Source organism: Pan troglodytes, chromosome 6 (assembly GCF_028858775.2).
Source record: "Pan troglodytes isolate AG18354 chromosome 6, NHGRI_mPanTro3-v2.0_pri, whole genome shotgun sequence".
In the NCBI taxonomy this organism is placed as follows: Eukaryota; Metazoa; Chordata; class Mammalia; order Primates; family Hominidae; genus Pan; species Pan troglodytes.
The window spans coordinates 32638031-32660181 of NC_072404.2; the positions used below are offsets into that span (position 1 = coordinate 32638031).

A 22151-nucleotide genomic window follows, 5' to 3' on the forward strand; every position below is an offset into this window, starting at 1 on the left:
GGATATCACAACTGATCCCACAGAAATACAAACTACCATCAGAAAATACTATAAACACCTCTATGCAAATAAACTAGAAAATCTAAAAGAAATGGATGAATTCCTGGACGCATACACCCTCCCAAGGCTAAACCAGGAAGAAGTCAAATCTCTGAATAGACCCATAACAAGTTCTGAAATTGAGGCAGTAATTAACAGCCTACCAACCAAAAAAGGCCCAGGACCAGACGGATTCACAGCCGAATTCTACCAGAGGTACAAAGAGGATCTGGTACCATTCCTTCTGAAACTATTCCAAACAACAGAAAAAGAGGGACTCCTCCCTAACACATTTTATGAGGCCAGCATCATCCTGATACCAAAACCTGGCAGAGACACAATAAAAAAAGAAAATTTCAGGCCAATATCCCTGATGAACATTGATGTAAAAATCCTCAATGAAATACTGGCAAACAAAATCCAGCAGCACATCAAAAAGCTTATCCACCACAATCAAGTTGGCTTCGTCCCTGGGATGCAAGGCTGGTTTGACATATGCAAATCAATAAACATAATCCATCACATAAACAGAACTAATGACAAAAACCACAAGATTATCTCAAAAGATGCAGAAAAGGCCTTCGATAAAATTCAGCAGCCCTTCATGCGAAAAACTCTCAATAAAGTAGGTATTGATGGAATGTATCTCAAAATAATAAGAGCCTATTTTTGACAAACCCACAGCCAATATCATACTGAATGGGCAAAAGCTGGAAGCATTCCCTTTGAAAACTGGCACAAGACAAGGATGCCCTCTCTCACCACTCCTACTCAACATAGTATTGGAAGTTCTGGTCAGGGCAATCAGGCAAGAGAAAGAAATAAGGGTATTCAAACAGGAAGAGAGGGAGACAAATTGTCTGTTTGCAGATGACATGATTGTATATTTAGAAAACCCCCTCATCTCTGCCCAAAATCTCCTTAAGCTGATAAGCAACCTCAGCAAAGACTCAGGATACAAAATCAATGTGCAAAAATCACAAGCATTCCTATACACCAATAATAGACAAACAGCCAAATCATGAGTGAACTCCCATTCACAACTGCAACAAGAATAATAAAATACCTAGGAATACAACTTACAGAAGATGTGAAGGACCTCTTCAAGGAGAACTACAAACCACTGCTCAAGGAAATAAGAGAGAACACATACAAATGGAAAAATATTCCATGCTTATGGATAGGAAGAATCAATATCATGAAAAATGGCCATACTACCCAAAGTAATTTATAGATTCAATGCTATCCCCATCAAGCTACCACTGACTTTCTTCACAGAATTAGAAAAAACTACTTTAAATTTCATACGGAACCAAAAAAGAGCCCGTATAGCCAAGACAATCCTAAACAAAAAAGAACAAAGCTGGAGGCATCACCCTATCTGACTTCAAACTATATTACAAGGTTACAGTAACCAAAACAGCATGGCACTGGTACCAAAACAGATACATAGACCAACGGAACAGAAAAGAGGCCACAGAAATAATGCCACACATCTACAACCATCTGATCTTTGACAAACCTGACAAAAACAAGCAATGGGGAAATGATTCCCTATTTAATAAATGCTGTTGGGAAAACTGGCCAGCCATATGCAGAAAACTGAAACTGGACCCCTTCCTTACATCTTATACAAAAATTAACTCGAGTTGGATTAAAGCCTTAAATGCAAGACATAAAACCATAAAAACCCTAAAAGAAAACCTAGGCTATACCATTCAGTACATAGGCATGGGCAAAGACTTCATGACTAAAACACCAAAAGCAATGGCAACAAAAGCCAGAATTGACACATGCAACCTAATTAAACTAAAGAGCTTCTGCACAGCAAAAGAAACTATCATCAGAGTGAACAGGCAACCTACAGAATGGGAGAAAAATTTTGCAATCTATCCATCTGACAAAGGGCTAATATGCAGAATCTACAAAGAACTTAAATTACAAGAAAAAAACAAACAACTCCATCAAAAAGTGGGCGAAGGATATGAACAGACACTTCTCAAAAGAAGACATTTATGCGGCCAAAAACATAAGAAGAAAAGCTCATCATCACTGGACATGAGAGAAATGAAAATCAAACCACCATGAGATACCATCTTACACCAGTTAGAACAGTGATCATTAAAAAGTCAGGAAACAACAGATGCTGGAGAGGATGTGGAGAAATAGGAATGCTTTTACACTGTTGGTGGGAGTGTAAATTAGTTCAACCATTGTGGAAGACAGTGTGACGATTCCTCAAGGATCTAGAACCAGAAATACCATTTGACCCAGCAATCCCAATACTGGGTGTATACCCAAAGGATTATAAATCATTCTACTATAAAGATACATGAACACGTATGTTTATCACAGCACTGTTCACAATAGCAAAGACTTGGAGCCAACCCAAATGCATCAATGATAGACTGGATAAAGAAAATGTGGCACATATACACCATGGAATACTATGCAGCCATAAAAAAGGATGAGTTCGTGTCCTTTGCAGGGTCACAGATGAAGCTGGAAACCATCATTCTCAGCAAACTAACACAAGAACAGAAAACCAAACATTGCATGTTCTCACTCATAAGTGGGAGTTGAACAATGAGAACACATGGACGCAGGGAGGGGAACATCACACACCATGGCCTGTCAGGGGGTTGGGGGCTAGGGGAGGGATAGCATTAGGAGAAATACCTAATGTAGATGATGGGTTGATGGGTGCAGCAAACCACCATGGCACATGTATACCTATGTAACAAACCTGCACGCTCTGCACATGTACCCCAGAACTTAAAGTATAATAATAAGAGAAAAAAAGAGGTTTAATTGGCTTATGGTTCTGAAGGCTGTACAGGAAGCATGGCACTGGACATCTGCTTGGCTTCTGAGAAAGCCTCAGGAAGCTTACAATCATGGTGGAAGGCAAAGCGGGAGCAGGCACAACACACGGTAAAAGAACAAGAGACAGAGAGTGGGGTTGGGAGGTGCCACATACTTTTAAATGACCAGATTTCACAAGAACTCACTGTCACGAAGACAGCACGAGGCCATGAGGGATCTGCCCCATGATCCAAACACCCCCCAACAGGCCCCACCTCCAGCACTGGGAATTACAATTCAACATGTGATTTGGGCGGAGATAAATATCCAAACTATATTAGGTGGAGACAGAGACTTAGCGTTTCTAACAAGCTCCCAGATGATGCTGATACTGTTGGTCTACTGACCATACTTTGAGTAGGAAAGGGCTAGAAAATCACTTCCTTTTCAGTACAATATCCACCTCTCTAACCCAGAGTCTTATCAACACTCCCTTAATCAAAAGCAGCAGAGCAGTATGCTAGCTGGGAAGAGGGAAAAAGTAACTCTTTTAAGAGCAGAGCATGATCCTTACAGTTGACAGACATGAATTCAAATTCCAGTTCTGCCACTATGTAGCTATACGCCATTGGGCATATCACTTAACCTCTCTATTTTAGGTTTCCTCATTTGTCAAATAGTGATAGTACTCTACTTCATAGAGATACTGTCATGATTAAAAATAAGTAATGTAGCAAAGCATTAGCTTGCTACCTCCACTAGATGGTCTCTACGCCTTAATTTAACCTACATTTAACTTCCAGGACAATATCCCTCAAATCTGCATCCCTCACTTCAGTATACTCCTTCAGGGATCTCTTAATGACTACCAAATCAAAGGTAAATTCCTTAATTTGGCATTCAGCTCCTACTATAAATCATGCACCTACCTCCAAGACCCCCTCCACTCCTTCCTATTCAATACCACCTCTGGTCATCACCCATATCTTCCCCACGCAGATCACCTCACCTCACTGCCACCATTCAATTTACTAATTCTGAAATGTGGGGACACAAGCATTTAGTGCTCTAGGGAACGTCTAAGCAATTACCCGGTTCTAACTCTTCATTTCACATACCAGAAAATAAAAATCCAAAAAGGCCTAAGCAACTTGTCCTTGACAAAAAAGTTATCATCAATTATAATGAAAACCTGGTTTCTGAGCTTGAACTCCAAAAGTTCTTTTCAGTTTGTTTTCCCATTCTCTGCAACAAACCTCAAGACCCACATAAAACTCACTTAAATAAAAGGCCCTCCCTCCACAATCTCTTAGAATTTAGGCATAAAGTTTATGCTGTGGTTTTTTTGACAGGATGCTAAAACATATGGCTGATTCAGCCAATACATCAGGAAGTAAAATCAATGAAACCAACTACTTGCCTTGGTATAGACTAAATCAATTGAATATTGTAGCACGTAGTATTTATTATTTTTGGAATCTGGTTTAATATAACCTAGATTGCTAGTTACCTTATTCTAGGTGATTATCTTCTCCTGCCATCTAGATTACATTTTTCTTAAAAATAGGAACTTTATCTTATTCACCCCCAATTGCCCTGTCCAAGTATCTTGTTCTCCTCTTCATGTACTGTGTAAATAACTGCTAATTTGCTGAATTAAAGATGCATTGTTTTTCATAATGTTGAGTTTTACTTAACCTTTGCAGTCTTTCGTATCTAGTCCACTTTGTTATAGTATCATCCGTCCACTCTGTTTTATTCTGATGAATTTTCCTGATCAATAGCATAAAAACTTAGAAAGATAATTCTCAATGGCTATGTGTTTTATTTACTAATATATACCTTTGTATCACAAAAGTATTTTACATCTGTGTACTTTATATCCCCAATTGCACAATATATACCTTGAGGATTAAAAATATGTCCTCTACTTTCTGTCATTTCCTCAACTATAATCCCTTCTCTTCCACCAAAATACTTGAAACTGTGCTATACACATAGCACAATGACTAAAATAATCATTGTTATTAAACTGCTAAAACATACATAAGCTAACAATTTGGCATATTAAGACAACCCAAAAATTTTAAAAACAAAAGTGAAATGTTGATACATGTTATATATGCAAAAATATGTGCAAATTGCAAATTAATTGAATTTTTTAGAACAAAATACAAAAGTTAATTTCAGGTGTCAAAAATATGATAGTGGGTTAAAAACACCCTAAATGCTAAGTTATTGAAAATTTTTTTTTCTAGTTTTAAACATTGTTTCATAGTTATCCTAAATGCTAAGTTATTGAAAAAAACCTTTTTTTCCAGTTTTAAACATTGTTTCATACTCTACTGATATGAGAGAAAAGTAAAACATCTATTTCGTGGCTTTTGTAAGAACTGATTAGTGCTACACCTAATTTTACACAAAAAAAGTCTTCCTCAAAAATTTGGTACACTAAATTTATGTTGTGCACATGGACAGGTTTATATCTAAGCCTGTTTTAGACACTTTCTAAGAGCTAATTATTTATAGGCATCCTGGAGACAATCTTTCTAAAGAAATCTGTTGGAAAAAATGATTTACATGCTTTATTAATCCAAATTTTTGTACATTGGATTCTTGTAAAGGAAAGTATACCAAAAAAATTTTTAATATTATAGATTATGGTAATAGTTCAGCCTTTTTCTTAATCCCTGAGATTTAAAAAATAGTTCCATTCCTAAAAAAAAATTTCTTCACACAAACCTATGTCTCGCAATGCCCACAGCCTTTCAGTAGCCTAGGTTATTCAGAAATTTTTAGTTAGAAAGACACCAGGACAATAAATGACTGTTTTATATTTTCAGCTTCATTTTAGCCTTCCTGTATTCACACCCTAGAGGTTTCAGATTTTTATCCACAAAGTCATTATGGTCTAGGACTGAATCAGATTTGTAACATACATCTACTGGGATCCTTCGACCTATCGTCGAGGGGCAGAGCCAATATATGTCTTCTAGCTCACTGAATCCTTTCACCTTACCTTAGGGACTTTCCATAGTGCTATATAGTTAGAAGCTTTCTTTCACAAATGACAAAAATGAATGAAAAATGATTTCAGAATAGAAAAATGGAAACCCAAGTAATTATATGGTGTCTAAAGTCTACTCTATATCTACCCACCTTAGTGTCTAAACATTTTAAAGTGTACAGAAAGGGATATTCTTCAAGGTTGTAAATCTCATTATCTCTAACTTTATCTGATTACTGACATGCACCATTTATACTGAAACTCCAATATATCCAGCCACATGATAGCATAAAACTTCTAACAGTGATCTACAATAGTCTAGAAACTATTATGATTTTTTTGTTTTCCAGAAAAAAATCAAGCATAAAGCTAATAAAATGAAACTTCTAATAAGTATACTTTCTTCTAAATAGAATATCAAAATGAAACTCTCACAGCAGTCATGCAATCATTTATAAATAAAATACAGACTCTTATTCTTTTTCCTAAAAAGGTAGTTGGCATGTCATTCTCTCTTTTTTTGCTATTGGTCTCAAAATGTAGTTCTTCTCAAAAAATATAAAACATAAGAAGCATTTCCAAAGAGGGAAAAGAAAAATTTACAAAGTACAATATTTTTAAGCTACGAGCTATACAAAAATCTGTCACCATCTATGTTACAATTCTAGTAATCAATAAGGTACTTTTTTCCAATGTACAACTCAAAAATCAATTATATCAACTCTTTTGTATAGAGAAGCAGCACACCTTTCAGGCAACTAGTATTAATGAGTAGACATGACTATAGAATCTCCATCTGTTTCTCTGACAAAGCTGTGGCTACTCTAGTCTCTCATTGAAATTCCATTAATCTGGTGTACCAAGGTCCAATGCGAAAATCAAAACTGCATCTAACCCTTTATCAGCTCACAATAACCTACAAGTGAACTCTGCCTGTTAGCATGCAGCAAGTTATGATTTTGCTATCAATCAGGCAGTTGGCCAATAAAAAAAAAAAGGCAGGCTGAAAACAACGTACCTGGCAGGGTTTGGAAACTTTCTTTTTGTTGTTTTCATCCCCATTCAATTTCTATACGGTGCCTGGACCTTGTAAGATTATGCATTATTCTCCTTGGCTGTGATTTAATTGCTACCAGCAATCAAGTCGAAGCATCACTGAAGTGTGCTTGAATTTCATTAGAAGATATAACTTATGCTACTTTCCTACAGTACCTAATAAACCATAAAGAAACCAAAACACATATGGCTTGGGGGAATAACTGGAAAATTAGGTGGCCATTTGGGAACTGAGTGAACTTTTGAACCAGAGGAACAGAGAAAAAGAAATATTAAAGCAAAAGACAGACTTAGAATGCACATAGAGATGTGCAGGTTTGACCTTTTCAGTACCTTGAAAATTACATTAGCATTATGAAAAATACATATCATGTTTAGAGTTTATAACCCATTGAAGTTTAGATACTTTGTTAGTGCCTTCCATAAGGTAAAAGTCAAAAGGACAAAACAACAATCTGATTTGACAAAAGGCCTTTTGGTGACCTGTGCTAATTCGGTTATGCTTATTGTTAAATGCATTATCTTTTTTATAATTAATATATTATTGGACTGAGGTCACATAATGAAGCAAATTTATTCATCAAAGTAAAGAGAACACACACAAAATCTAAGTTGAAGAGAGAAAAACTGATACATTGAGATGATATTTTAGAGTGAATATTAAATGTCCAAGTGGTAGTTTAAAAATTAATTTTAATAATGATATTCTTAGAATAAAATGTGAAAGTATCAAAAACAGTATTATTTATATATCAAAAATGAGTAATACTACAGGTAAAAGTTTTAATCTGCTCAAGAATTGCTTAAACACTAATGAATAGGCACTATTAACAAAAAAACTTGATGTTACATATAAATGTTATTAAATAATATTTAAAATCAATAAAATAACCTTTTAACAACAATCTTTTAGTGTATTTCCTGAATATTTGGTTATAAAAATATATGATAAATTATTTACTATTAAAAAGAAAACAATAATGTAAATGCACTATAATTTAATAATAATTTACTTTTTCTAACAAGCTACTAGAGGATTTCTGGCTCTCATATATATTTAATTGTTGTATTTGTTTTTAGGTTGCACATTTTTCAAGAATACACATAGCACTCCCCTGTATATCAAAATGTTTATGCTATTTTAAGAAACTATGTCTATATAGTCTATGAATATATTCTCCGTATGTCTCTCTTAGTATAAATATTCTGTCTGTGTGTGTGTATACACACATACATTCATATATACCAACATTTTACAGAGAAATAAAGCAATTGTAATGTGTCTGAAAAATAGTACCACTTAAATAATAATTCATTGTTTTTCCTGAAAATATTATTCCTTTGATTATAAAACATTTTCTAGTAGAAATGCTTTTGAAGATGAGGTTGGAAAGGGTAATGCTCTGTTTTGGTGAAGAGAAAAGAAATGTTTATCTCTTTAAAAGATAGAAAGTGAATATAACAGTAAAAAAAAACCCTCCCTTTAAAAATAGAAATTAAATGTTTGCCGAAGCATAAAATTCAACATAAAATAGATATGACTATTATTGCTACACTTTGTACAAAGTTCTGGATATAAAAAAAGATTGTTTTGTACTGAATCACTGGTTAGAATGTTTATCACTTATGCATGTACTTGACTTATCCCCATTCTGCAATAGACATAATTTTATACCTCATAAAAGCAATTTATGTTTCCAAAGGGAATAATCTGGATAACATAAAATGTGGAGTGCTCTGTTGCAGGAAGCATATTTTCATTCAGCAATTGTATTTAGAGATGGAACTGCACAGTTTGATCATCACATAGTGGCAGAAGGTATTATTCATGTCTATGTCTATGTGAAACTTTGAGTGCTACAAATTAATATGCATGACTAATTTATTGATACACATTCTTAATTTATAACTATATATTACCCTTATAAGGTTTCTATAATGCAGATGTACTCAATGGCTATAACAGAGAAAGTACATACTACACTAAAAACAAGTTTCATAACTTTGGCAACATTCAATAGCTTTTAGAAATTACTAAGAGATAAATTTATCACTAATTCAGTTAATACAAACACTGCAATATTACTGCATAATACGGTCCACTTTTAAGTGACAATATAAAAATGAAAATGCGCATTAAAAGAAGCACTTGATAAAAACCTGTCTCAGTGTGAAGAGGCAATGTCGGAAAATTAACTTAATATTTTATTAACTCATTTTGTATAAAGTTTTCAGAAAAAAATAGATCAAAAATCTTTTTTATTATTTATAAAATAAATAATACAGTAAGCCTTCAAGTAGCACAATAAAATTAAGCAAGAATCTGATAATATTAAATTAACTAACAAACTGTTACTAAGAATATTCATATGATGATACAGGCACTCTCTCAAAAATTTTAGTGAAGAAAATTTCCAAGAAAAAGAACCAACTACATACTTAGGAAAACCTCACCAGAACCACTAGAGAGAGCTCTTCTGTTCCTTAAAAGGTTTTGGTAAAGGTAAGTTAACCGAAGCCTCTATGTTCATCTGCTTTCTCATAAAACTACCACCCATATATACAGCATTGTTTTGTGTGAGTATCAGAGTTACGTGGGAAAATGTCACATACCATCAGAGGGGGCTTCATCATCTTTATCATATCGTTCTGAGGCTAATGAAATAGTGTCTGGAGGCCCAGCAAAAGGGTCATCATATTCTTCCCCATCTTCTGCATCACCTGTTAAAAAAAAAAAAAAATCAGAGAAATGCCTTTTATACTTTAGCCATTTAAAGTAATGTTACTTAATGTTAATGTTACTTTGTTAGAAGAGGTAAATTCTACTAGTAAATTGAGTCATTGTCATGGAAAAACAAAGAAAACTTTTAAAACTAGGTAAAAACAGGTCTTATTTTATTTTATAGCCATTGTAACTTAGATATAGTAAGAATTTTTGAAGGTCATTATACAATTGCTTATTTATTACACAAAAGGATATAGTCCAAAATTATGATGAGCTCTACAAAGAAGAATCCAAAAAGTAGAAGCAGGGTAAAACAGAGTGTATATCCAAACGAACAAAACCAAAATAACAGTAACAACAACAACAACAACAAAACCCAGGAAGCACAACAGAAAACATAATACAAGTAATTCCATTTACCTATTCAATAATTTGAAAAATTATGATGAGAAACTAATAATTTGAAGCTGTACGAATATTTTGTATAAAATCATTTTATACATTTTTATACATTTTATACATTTTTAGAGAGGATTAAAAATAATCTGTTGCATTTTCCAGAGCACAAATCTTTTATAGAAAAAACTGCTTTAAAATTTTCATAATCTTTTTAAATTCAAGTAAGGGTAATTTACAAACTAGACACTTTCAGTTTCATTCAATGGTATGTTATTACTTTCTAATGTTCTGGCCAGTTTCCAACTTGATTTTCAAATCCTAGGTTCGTTGGTCGATTTTTTGATTGACTTTTCTATTTTAGGCTAATTAATCTCCACAAGATCTTGTGGTTCCAATTTTTTCCATATAATCATTTAAAATAATTTTTTTAAAAAAACACAAATATTTGCTAGCCCAGTTACACATAAGCATTCATTTGTCACCCGGATTTCACAACAAAGAAAAATGTATGCTTAATTCTACATTAAGTATTTGACTGTTGAATTCAAGTTACCTGACAGAAAAACAGCCACCTCAGGGATTACCCTTAAAGCACAAGGAAAATCCCCATAGGAACCGCAGAGTGCCTATAGTATTACTTTTGAACCACAGTTCCTGGCAGATTCAGATTAATGCTACTTGTCTCTCCAAAAGGGTATCTTTGTCCTCTGACACCCATTTGATGGGTGTCACCCTATTTGTTACCACATTTTTAGTAGAGAAAATAGCCTCTCTCAAGACAACACTGTCCAAATAATTTTTTAAAAATACATATTCCTATTTCCTTATAATTTTGCCACTTTGTGAGCAACTGTCATCAGAGACATCTCTCATTAAGATGATAAGGGCAGAACATAGAGATGGCTATATTGTCATCCTTAGGGATTCTACTACTAGGTACAGTAAATATGGTGATGTTACTCCCACAGTTAAAATTCTAAGGAACACATAAATACTACTCATTCTTTGGAACTTAATTTCTCTTTCTTTTGAGATGTTCAAAGTCCTTTTCAGAACACTCAATGATCCCTTACAATATTTCTCTTACGAAAAGAAGAGTGCTAGGCTGGTGGCAGTGCTCACGCCTGTAATCTCAGCTACTCAGCATGCTTGAGGCCAGAAGATCGCTTGTGGCCAGGAATTAGACACCAGGCTGGGCAACATAGCAAGACCACATCTCTAAATAAAAATAAAAACAATTAGCCGGGTGTGGTGGCCTGCACCTATAGTCACATCTGTGGGAGGCTGAGGTAAGAGGACCGCTTGAGCCCAGGAGTTTGAGGCTGCAGTGAGCTATAACTGCACCACTGCATTCCAGCCTGGGCAACAGACCAAGACCCCATCTCTAAAAAAAAATTTTTTTAACAAAAGAAGAGTGCTCTGATTTCAAATATAAGGTAGGAAGGAACTTCATAAAGTGCTAGTAAACATGTTTTGATCATGTTACGACAGTTCATGGAATATGTACCAGTAGGGATCAAGAAATTCTCAGTTACTCTTAGTTGTTAGAGTATCTTTACATTCTTAATGAAATTAAGAATTTTTGTGGTATGAATTTTCTAAGAATATTTCATATCTCACACAAAAAAAATCTTGCTGCAAAAAAAAGTATTAGGATACTTCAAAAACATTACTAGAACTTAGCATGTGGCATATTTTGCTATTATAACTATTTAAAACGAACAGTGAAACCAAATAATATATAGCAAAGATTTTGAAAAAAATTCAGATATTCAGGCTTAAATTATATTAAATTCTATGTGGAAGTAAACAGAAAAAATTAAAACTTAGTTTTTAAAATTAGAGGTAGTTTATTATCCTTTGATAACATCCATTATTATGTGTGCATATATATGTGTGTATATATGCATTTATATACACATACACACAAATGCAAACACGATTCTATATTCAACGAATATGTATAAATATATACATACATATCAACAGTTCATTACTAAAGCTATAAACTCAAAGTAAAGAGTATTTATTCTACACAAACTGATCACTAACAGGTGAAAGACCTGAGAGTCTTTCATGGTTTGGTTTTTATGAAAGTCATGGTTTTGACTTTTATAGAAAGTCATGGTTTCGGTTTTTATTTAAAAAAATAGGCCGGGTGCGGTGGCTCACGCCTGTAATCCCAGCACTGTGGGAGGCCAAGGCAGGTGGATCACCTGAGCTCAGGAGTTTGAGACCAGCCTGGCCAACATGGCAAAACCCCGTCTCCACTAAATATACAAAAGTTACCCGGGCATGATGGCAGGCACCTGTAATCCCAGCTACTCGGGAGGCTGAGGCAGGGAGAACTGCTTGAACCCGGGAGGCGGTGAGCCAAGATCATGCCACTGCAGTGGGCCAAGATTATGCCACTGCACTCCAGCCTGGGCAACAGAGACTCCGTCTCAAAAAATCAAAATAAAAATAAAACACTTTTGGGTTATATATTAAAATGAAATTGTCTTCAACTTACCCATTCTAAGAATTGCAGCTCACTGCAAGTATTTTTTTTTTAAATCAGTGTGATGTTTACATTTACCTAAGACAAAATGAATTAAGTACTGCTACTGGCTTCACTTCTTCCTTATTTTTTTCTCCCCATAATCCTTTGAATTAACTCAGAGAGCAAAGAATCTATATGCTATATATACAGGGATAGCCCCTTTTTAACCTGCATTAAGTGGAAAGGACACATCATTTTTCAAGATGGTCTTCTTCATCTTACCATTGTTCCAGTGATGGTCCATCCCTTTTCCTCCCCCCTAATTTTTTTTTCGACCCAATAAAGAGTAAAAGCTGCTGTCTTATAAGGAGTTTTAACTGAACGCAGGGGTTACTGTTGAGTAGTGCAAAGCATTTTTCCTCCCCAGGGGCTGAGTATTTGTAGTTATACCTGCAAAGACTTCTATAAATTAAAAAAAAAAAAAGTTCAACTTGCATTTATGTAATACAAAACTGAACTCCAAATCAACAATAGGCATCAGGTAAACATATCCAATATAATTTACAGACATAAGTGAAAGCATTACAGCTAATCACACATCTAAAGAAAAGCACGCTCAAATGAAATGTCTACAGAATCATTAGTTGGCAGCCATTCTATTACAATCACACAAAATGTCAGTGGTGCTGTGAGCCTGTGCCACTGACAATAGCATAAATTTGGCATCTCATTTCTGTGGTCATAAAATTAATGATCAGTTTAAAAATACTTCTTTGTAAAAGTTATTGCACAAAGAAAAGACATGAATGTGTCCCTGTTATGTACTCACAAGGATAATGATGGGGTTGTTGCTCATTAATACTGTGTCTTGTTTCCCTAGAAAAGCATTTGATTTATCCCACAACTTTCAAAAGTTTAATTAACGATACAAAGTTAACAGAATAAAAGACAATGATCCAAGACTTACCTTCCTATAATTTCAGTAGTAACAAACATTGCAACAAACTCAAGGTTTAATCATACTACAGCAGCATATTTTTCTGAAAAACATTTTTAAATTTATACTAGCTGGGATCAAATTACTATTAGCCATTCTTTCTGATGTGGTTCATTATCAATTAACATTTTCCCAAATGCCTACAGATGTAGCCCAACAACAACTGAACAGTCATAATCTCTACAACCACTGAAGCTGATTTACCCAATTTGTTGCTTGTTTTTTCAAAACGGTCCTATTTTAAACACAATCAGGTAAACAGGAAATGAAGTAATATACAGGTTGAACATCCCTAAATCAACAGAACTCCAAAATGTTCCAAAATCCAAAACTTTTTGAGTGTCAATATGACGACACAAATGGAAAATTCCATGCCTAACATCTTTGCTTTCTGATGGTTCAATGTACGCAAACTTCAGTTCATGCACAAAATTACAAGGTGTATATGAAACATAAATGAATTTAGTGTCACACTTAGGTTCCGTCCCCAAGATAGCTCATTATATATACGCAAATGTCCCAAAATCCAAAATCTGAAACACTTCTGGTCCCAAGAACTTTGGATAAGGGATACTACTAAACCTGTACCTAAAATCTGAGTGATAACCATTCCTTCTTACTGGAAGACAAACGGGGAAAAATTACTCTAATGAAAATAAATTAATTTCTAATTCTCTACATAGTTCACTTGTCTAATTTTTCAAGTAATAATATATAGCTAAATATACATAATTAAGCATTTAACTTGTCATTTCTTCAGGAAAAGTTTCATTCTTAAGGCTTTGAAGAATCTAGGTCACTGAAAAGAAGATTCTCCTCATAATTCTTCTACAATAGGAGGGCATGCAAATACTAAAGACAACTTCTGGCACAAAACTGGGGCAGAGCTTTAAAATAAGAAAAAAACATTTTTCAAGCACTGCCTGTGAAATATACTTCTACTACTACAGGTCCCATCATTTCAAACATGCTTAAGACATTTTTACAAGGCCAATGGTGGGGGTAGGTGGTCGAAGGAAAAAGCTGTGAATTATTTCCTCAGATTTCACTGTGGAGTTATCGTTCAATAGAAAACACACTATGTTAGGAAGGGTAAAAAAAGGAAATTAAACATCATCCAAACTTCAGACTTTTCTGCTATTCTTATTCTGCTATTCTTAGTCCATTAATAAACTTAAGAAACAGCATGAGTGAGAAGGTCAAAGGAAACTGCTTTCTAAGTAAATCTATGCATATTTAACAATATCAATAAAATATTAAGGCAAAATCTATTTTTTTTACAATTAGAGCAAAAAGATTTTAAAGGAGAAAATGAGACTTTTATCTATCTGTAGCACCTGAAGCAGTATATTCCCCTCTTTCAAAACTGTAGACACTAGGCCGGGCACAGTGGCCCACACCTGCCCGGCACTTTGGGAGGCCAAGGTGGGCAGATTACCTGAGGTCAGGAGTTCGAGACCAGCCTGACCAACATGGTGAAACCCCGTCTCTCCCAAAAATACAAAAAATTAGCCAGGCGTGGTGGTGGATGCCTGTAATCCCAGCTACTCGGGAGGCTGAGAAAGGAGAATCGCTTGAACCCAGGAGGTAGAGGTTGTAGTGAGCAGAGACCACGCCACTGCACTCCAGCGTGGGTGCGACAGAGTGAGACTCCATCTCAAAAAAAAAAAAAAAGCTGTAGACACTAACATTTTACAAATTTGAAAAAAAAAAATCTCATGAAACATTTGACTAATGCTAAAAAATATGCCCTTCTTTTAATAATTGATCATTTTCCCCCAAATTGTTTGAAAACTGAATTTATGAATCAAGATTAACTTAAATCTTCTTGACAAATGAAGTTGAATCTGAGAATATGCATTAATATTTATTAAACACCTACTATGTACTTTCACATTATCTTATTTCAGTACATCATTCAATAAAGAAAGTAATCACACCTAAATCATCTCTGGAGAAAACTGAGACTAATACATGATCAAGACACAACTATAGCCCAAATTTTTTTATCATGTACTTAATATATACAGTATTAGAAAATTTTTATTAGTCAATAACAGTATTTACTAAATAGTAATATATTCTCATTGCAAAAATAATTATTTCAAGTCAACTAAGAGACCTATGACCTTGTTATGTGATAGAGAACAATGCTGAAATAAACACATGGCATAATTCCAGTGCATGAAGCCTAAATTCGGGAGGATACTTTATAGTATGAGGCAATATTGCAAGTAAAAATCTACGGTTAGAAACTAGGTTATTCTGTCGGCCGAGCATGGTGACTCATGCCTGTAAGTCCCAGCACTTTGGGAGGCCAAGGCGGGTGGTCTCTTGAGCCCAGGAGTTCAAGACCAGCCTGGGCAACATGGCGAAAACCCATCTCTACAAAAAAATACAATACACAGGCAGCGTACCTATAGTCCCAGCTACTCAGGAGGCTAAATGGAAAAAGGATCACCTTAGCCTCCCAAAGGAGCTGGGGGAGGCTGAGGCTGCAGTGAGTCATGATCACACCACTCCATTCCAGCCTGGATGACAGAGTGAGATCCTATCTCAAAAAAAAAAGAAAAAAAGAGGAAAAAGAAAAGAAAAAAAGAAACTAGGTTATTCTGTCACGTACAATACTTTGAAGGATATAAGAAGGAACTATCTGTTCCAGATAAAACAAGCAATATTTCAAATGAATAACAAGGACTAGACTAAGCAAGAAGTGTTCTAGCTGATTAGATTCAAATCTTTTGTAAGTACAAGTAAAATTAAGGAATTTAGAAAATCAGCTGATAATTATTCTAAAGCCGCAATTTGTCAGATCTCTTCAATAGGGGAATCAAGACTTGCACATGTAAAGATAAAAGAAGAATTTTAATAAATGAAAAAGAAAGTTTTAAAACAATAGCTTTCTATGGAAATGAATATAAACAACTGAAAAATTAGCTTAATACACAAGCTTCAGTATCTAGAAGGCACTGTAATAAAACGAGTTTCTACCAGTGTAAACTATTCTCACTCAAAAAAATGGAAATACCAAAAAAATCTCCTAAGATCTATGCAGCCTAGTGTTTCAACTACCATATCAACTCAATTAATTTTAAATTTTAGGAATTGACAGCCAGGCAGGGTGGCTCATGCCTGTGATCCATCACTTTGGGAGGCTGAGGCAGCTGATCTCTTTAGCCCAGGAACTCGAGACCAGTCTGTGACACGTGGCGAAACCCCGTTTTTACCAAAAAAAAAAAAAAAAAAAATTAGCTGGGCATGGAGGCAAGCACCTATAGTTCCATCTACTATATAGTTCCATCTACTCCAGAGGCTGAGGTGGAAGGATCATTTGAGCATGGAAGGCGGAGGTTGCACTGAGCCAAGATGGTGCCGCTACACTCCAGCCTGAGACGCAGAGTGAGAGACCCTGTCTTCTCAGCAAACTATTGCAAGGACAAAAAACCAAACATCGCATGTTCTCACTCATAGGTGGGAATTGAACAATGAGAACACTTGGATACAGGAAGGCGGACATCACACACCGGGGCCTGTTTAGGGGTGGTGGGGGCGGGGAGGGATAGCATTAGGAGATATACCTAATGCAAATGACGAGTTAATGGGTGCAGCACACCAACATGGCACATGTATACATATGTAACAAACCTGCATGTTGTGCACATGTACCCTAGAACTTAAAGTATAATAATTAAAAAAAAAAAAAAAGAAATACCTCAAACTGTAAAATCTGTATTGTTAAATCTCAGGATGGGAGATTATCTAGAGTAGAAGGGAAGGATTTGTGAGGGAAGTAAGGAAGGATGATACACATCTGTGTGCCTTAGAGAAATTAATAACCGACTTATTAGATATGAATAAATCTGAATTAACTCTTTTTATTTAAGAACTCTCTACCTGGTCCTTTTTTCCCCCCCAATAGTGACATCAAAATGATACTTAACTGTCATTTAAAATACATATATGCATATATATAAATAAAATAAGGGTGTAAAGGTAGAAAGGAGGAAAAAGGTTATGTTCACAATGTGACCCTACATTGACTAGAGAGAGAGAGAGACAAAAGGGAAGAGAAAGGACGGGAAAGCAGCCAAAAGGACTTCTGCCCAGACCTTCTTGGATAAAGATAATCCAAAACCTCAAAGGGAAAATGTAAGGTGGAGAAAAGGCAACACCACCAAAACGTACTTAGAATTGAATTTACTCAATGTAGAGACCTGAAAATAAATTCCTATTTTTAAAAAAGATGTACTATATATTGAATAATTACTTTGCAACTATTAGGTCTGTACCCTTTACTATGCCTAACAAAGTACAGGAATAGTCTTTTTAGAACAAAGCTGAATATACTTTGAGTACACAATGGCATAAAAGTACTCAGCTCATATTTCTCCAAGGTATACATCTAATTCATCTACAGGCTTACTTCTGAACAGGCACTCTTTGTGATTAGTTAACTCAATACAGCAGTATTGAACTACAAATGACTTATTCAGAGGAAAATGATTATGAGCAATCTCTAAATTCTATGCTATTTGAACTCCATTTTATGCTCATTTTTCAATTTCTATCAAATACCATATAAATTTCCATTCTCTTTAGAGACAAAGAATGTATCTCAGTAATGTAATTTTAATATCCACACACCTGAACGAATTCTAAAACAAAATACCAAAGGGAAAGCTTCCCAACTATTACTGATCCATATGCAATTACACAATTACTTTATATCATGCTTTTTTAGCTTAAAAATTTTTAATGTACAAATAATTAAGCCACAAAGCACAATGCAAGTTCAATAATCACTGGAAATAATATGCCTTTTAAGAGAGGCAGAATCTGATATCTAATATTCTTCCATAAAGTATACTACATAATAAAAGTTATCGTAATTAAAATGCATAAATTCATTTATACATTCGTCTAAACAAAATGTAGCATAATTAAACCCATAGTTTAGGATTTCTTGTAGAGCACAAAAAAAAGTGGGTACTTACAGGGAATAGTTTCCTGCTCATTTCTTTATTTAAGTGTTAAAAATCTTAATATGAAAAAAAAAATCTCTTCTCATTCCCTTCAATCATACCAATCTTGATGATCTAATGGGAAAATAAACTGTGACTTCCTTTTAATTGATTTTAGGTTTGTCTGGTTAAGTTCTTTGTTTACTGAAACTGTTACCACCTTCTCACTTACCAGTTGGCACAAATATGATTTACTCTGTGATCTGCTAGCTTCAGTTAGAAGATGCCATACTGTGTGTCTTCCTCAAACCCAGAACCTAGCTCCATGGAGGTTAACTAACCTCATATTGTAACCCTCACACCAGCATCCACAAGCTGTACATCATAACCTATGAATAAGTATCATGGAAGTAAGGGCCACACCCAGTTTCCCCTAAAGAATTGAATATATGAAGTAGTAGGAAGTTCCTATACCTTTCCTGATCTGGTTTTCAGTCTGCTAAGCAGCTGTCTCTCAAATCTAGAGGGAGACAATCAGGTTATCAGCATTCTCACATATTTAAAAAAAAAATGAAACTGAATTCCCTTCTTTAAAAAATGTCTATGGCCCCTATGTATTCATATCAAAATAACCACAAGGAAAATAAAAACTTTCACTTGAAAAAGATTTTATTGTTTGTTCTCAAACAAAACTTTACACTGTTTTCAAAACATCCTTCAAAAACATTACCTGTGAGCACTCAGCCACAGGCCCTTCTCCCACCACCACTATAAAATAATCTCTGCAGTGTTAAATGGCAGTGGGTTAGTATCTCACCTCTGCTTCACCAAGTTATTCCACGTGTAATTGCACGTTTTTACCTTTCCCAACAAATTTCTGCCACAATGTACTCTAAGAAACACAAAACCTAAGAATGTTAAATGCCTAAGATTTCCGCATCAGAAGACTGTGCAGAGTAAATTCTGGATATACTTTTTAATTTTCTTCTCAGCAGGGGGAGCTAGCACTCTCATCTTGAAGGTCTAAGTACACATTACGGAAATCTAAATTTTAATTCCAACTATCAAATTTCAGTATGTGTTAGATTATCCTATTGAAAATTTCCACAGAGGAAAAAAATTTTCAAGTTTGCCAAACATGAAAACTTACCTTTGTCTTGAAATTCCTGAAGATAGCTACAAAATAAAGAACATATTTTTAAATGAGGTTGAAAAATCAAAACAAGGTCTAATCAGTAACAATAATTAAAATCCAAAATCTATATTAAAAATACACACCTAGATATACATTAGAAAAAAACTAATTCCTGTCCTGAAATGACAATTCCAAAATGCTTAAAAATTTTAAATAAAATAATTTTTAAAGATCTAAGTACAGTAGTAAAATGAGGATATATCTTTAATACTTATGACATGTAAATATATTACATTTATTCATTTAAAGTAGTAACAATTAAAAGAATTCTCTTTCTTCAGTGTCAGGTATTTTCTGTATATTAAAATCCTCAATCCACCTTTGTCTTATCATTTAAACCAAATACACCCTCAGATAATCAAAATAAACAGCTGAACTCTGCTAGAATGCTCAGAAAAATACATAATCAAGAAGGGTACTATGATAAGCATATCTGTGTTTAAAAACTATATAGTGGAAATATATTTTTTGCCCTTCAAAAATACTTAACATCAGTTAAACTGGAACATGAAAAATTTAACTCCATAATAATCGATCTCTTATTAAAATGTTAGTTACAAAACTGCTTCTATGTAAGAAATCAGTAAACAAAAGGTAAGTGACTTACATAGACTTTACATCTTTTATCTTCTTAATAAGGGATTCTCTCTTTTCCTTTGCTTTCTTGGATAAATTTTCTCCTTTCAGTATATCTGCTACAAATGTTTCAACATCTAAACCATGCAATATAAGAAACAGGATACAAATTATAAGAAATAAAGGTTTTGTGAAGATAAATAGGACAATGATTGTTTCTACATATAAGTGTTAATACCTGTACAATTTGTTATAGTTATTTATCATTCCAAAGCATAACAGTTGAAGTGTGTTTCAAATACTAAGTTGAACAAATCTGATCACCACTTAGCTAATAAAATTTTTAAGTTCTACTTATGCTTACCACAGCAAATACTATTTGGATGTTTGGCATCATTAAACAAGGAAGAAGCACACACCAAGTTTTAATAAACCATGGTGCCCCATAAAACAAATTCTTTATATGGAAGCAAGCACCAAGCTTTTATGCATGTGTTAATATCATTTTCTAGTATTTTGTAAGTTCCTGTATGAAAATGTCATTCATATTATTATGTCAATACAAGCTAATGTCTCTGGCAAGGGTCTGTTTTCCCTAGTATAATCAATTTTCAGGTATATCCAACATGTAATGCTTTAAAGGAAAAAGTAAATCCACTTTTCTAGCCAAGATTCCCAAATCAAGCCCTCCTCCTTCCTACCTACACACTCATTCTGACTACCCTCAAATAAAAAAGATAACCAGCTGTGTAGTTTTGTGAGCTCTTGCTTCTTGCCTTGGTATTACCACCTGAAATATTTCTTAAGGAAGAAGTACAAACATGAGTTCTTCCACTATATAAAAATATAGTCACCAAGAAACAAGATTTCTGTGGCTTCATGTAACATTCCCTCATAGCCTCTTTTTTTAATTTTAGTAAACTAAATTACGATGCTGTCTGGGTCTCTCTAGTGTAAAATTCCAACAAGTCCTTACAGGTTTAATTTTTATACTAGTTTCATTCTTATTATTCATGAAATACTGTGCAATTTTAATTTTATTTTCAGAATTTCACACCTCATTTTGAAATATCTAATATGGAGGATATCATTAAAAGATGTTTAAGTAGGCATGGCTATAAATCATTGATTATTTCATATGGAAGGGATTTGTGTTTTACTTTCTTTTTCCTTAACTACTTTGTATAGCATCAAAACAATATTACGTATAAATAGTTCAAAGTAGTATAATAATCTAATAATCTTTCAACTGTACTTACAATTAACCATTTAAAACCTAGTATATGTGATAGAATGTTTGTAATTCTTGATTACAAAAGTATCTTGATCCAATGAGGAAAGCCGATTAAACTTTTATACATTCATAATAAATGTGTAAAGGTAATTTTTCACTAAGTCAATATGACAAGTAAAATAATTAAGAATACTGTAATAATTTTAAAAAATAGCTTATGATTTGAAGTCTATTAACGACTAATGTGTTAAAAATTTAAGTATCAAAATGAAATGAAAGCAAATGTCACAGCTTCCCTTTCCTTGAGTTATATTAACAACTAATGTGTTAAAAAAAAGTATGAAAATGAAATGAAAGCAAATGTCACAGCTTCTCTTTCTTTGAGTTATATTTTGATGTGGGGGACATAGAGACATAATCTAGTACCAGTGCAAATTAGACACAGACTTCTAAAGTGAATTCAAAATAACAAAACTTATGAAGAAGCATGTTGCTCTAAAAGCTTTAAATTTTGTGCCCAGAACAGCAAGCAACCTTTGGATATTTCGATATTAGCTGAAATGGAAAAGATCACTGGCTCCCCTGAGATCATTACAGTAACTTTTGCAAGAAAGTGGAATAAGGGAAGAAGCAACATCCCTACTGCTGATTCGTCTTCCAACCAGACTCAATAGG

The 22151-nt window shown here is 34.2% G+C and overlaps 1 protein-coding gene across 16 annotated transcripts in view; it reads right to left on the bottom strand.

The window, feature by feature from the left end:
- SKAP2 (src kinase associated phosphoprotein 2) overlaps nucleotides 1–22151 on the bottom strand; it is a 207734-nt gene that overhangs the window by 177117 nt on the left and 8466 nt on the right. For 14 of the 16 annotated variants that reach the window (XM_009452811.4, XM_063814143.1, XM_063814137.1 and 11 more), the window contains exons 2-4: nucleotides 20274–20379; nucleotides 19622–19647; nucleotides 9521–9628 (exon numbers count right to left, since the gene is read on the bottom strand). In XM_009452811.4, the coding sequence (XP_009451086.1) occupies nucleotides 9521–9628; nucleotides 19622–19647; nucleotides 20274–20379 (240 nt within the window). Of the gene's footprint in view, nucleotides 1–9520; nucleotides 9733–19502; nucleotides 19648–20273; nucleotides 20380–22151 lie in introns of all 16 variants that reach the window. The other 2 variants (XM_063814144.1, XM_063814145.1) reach the window with 1 other exon arrangement.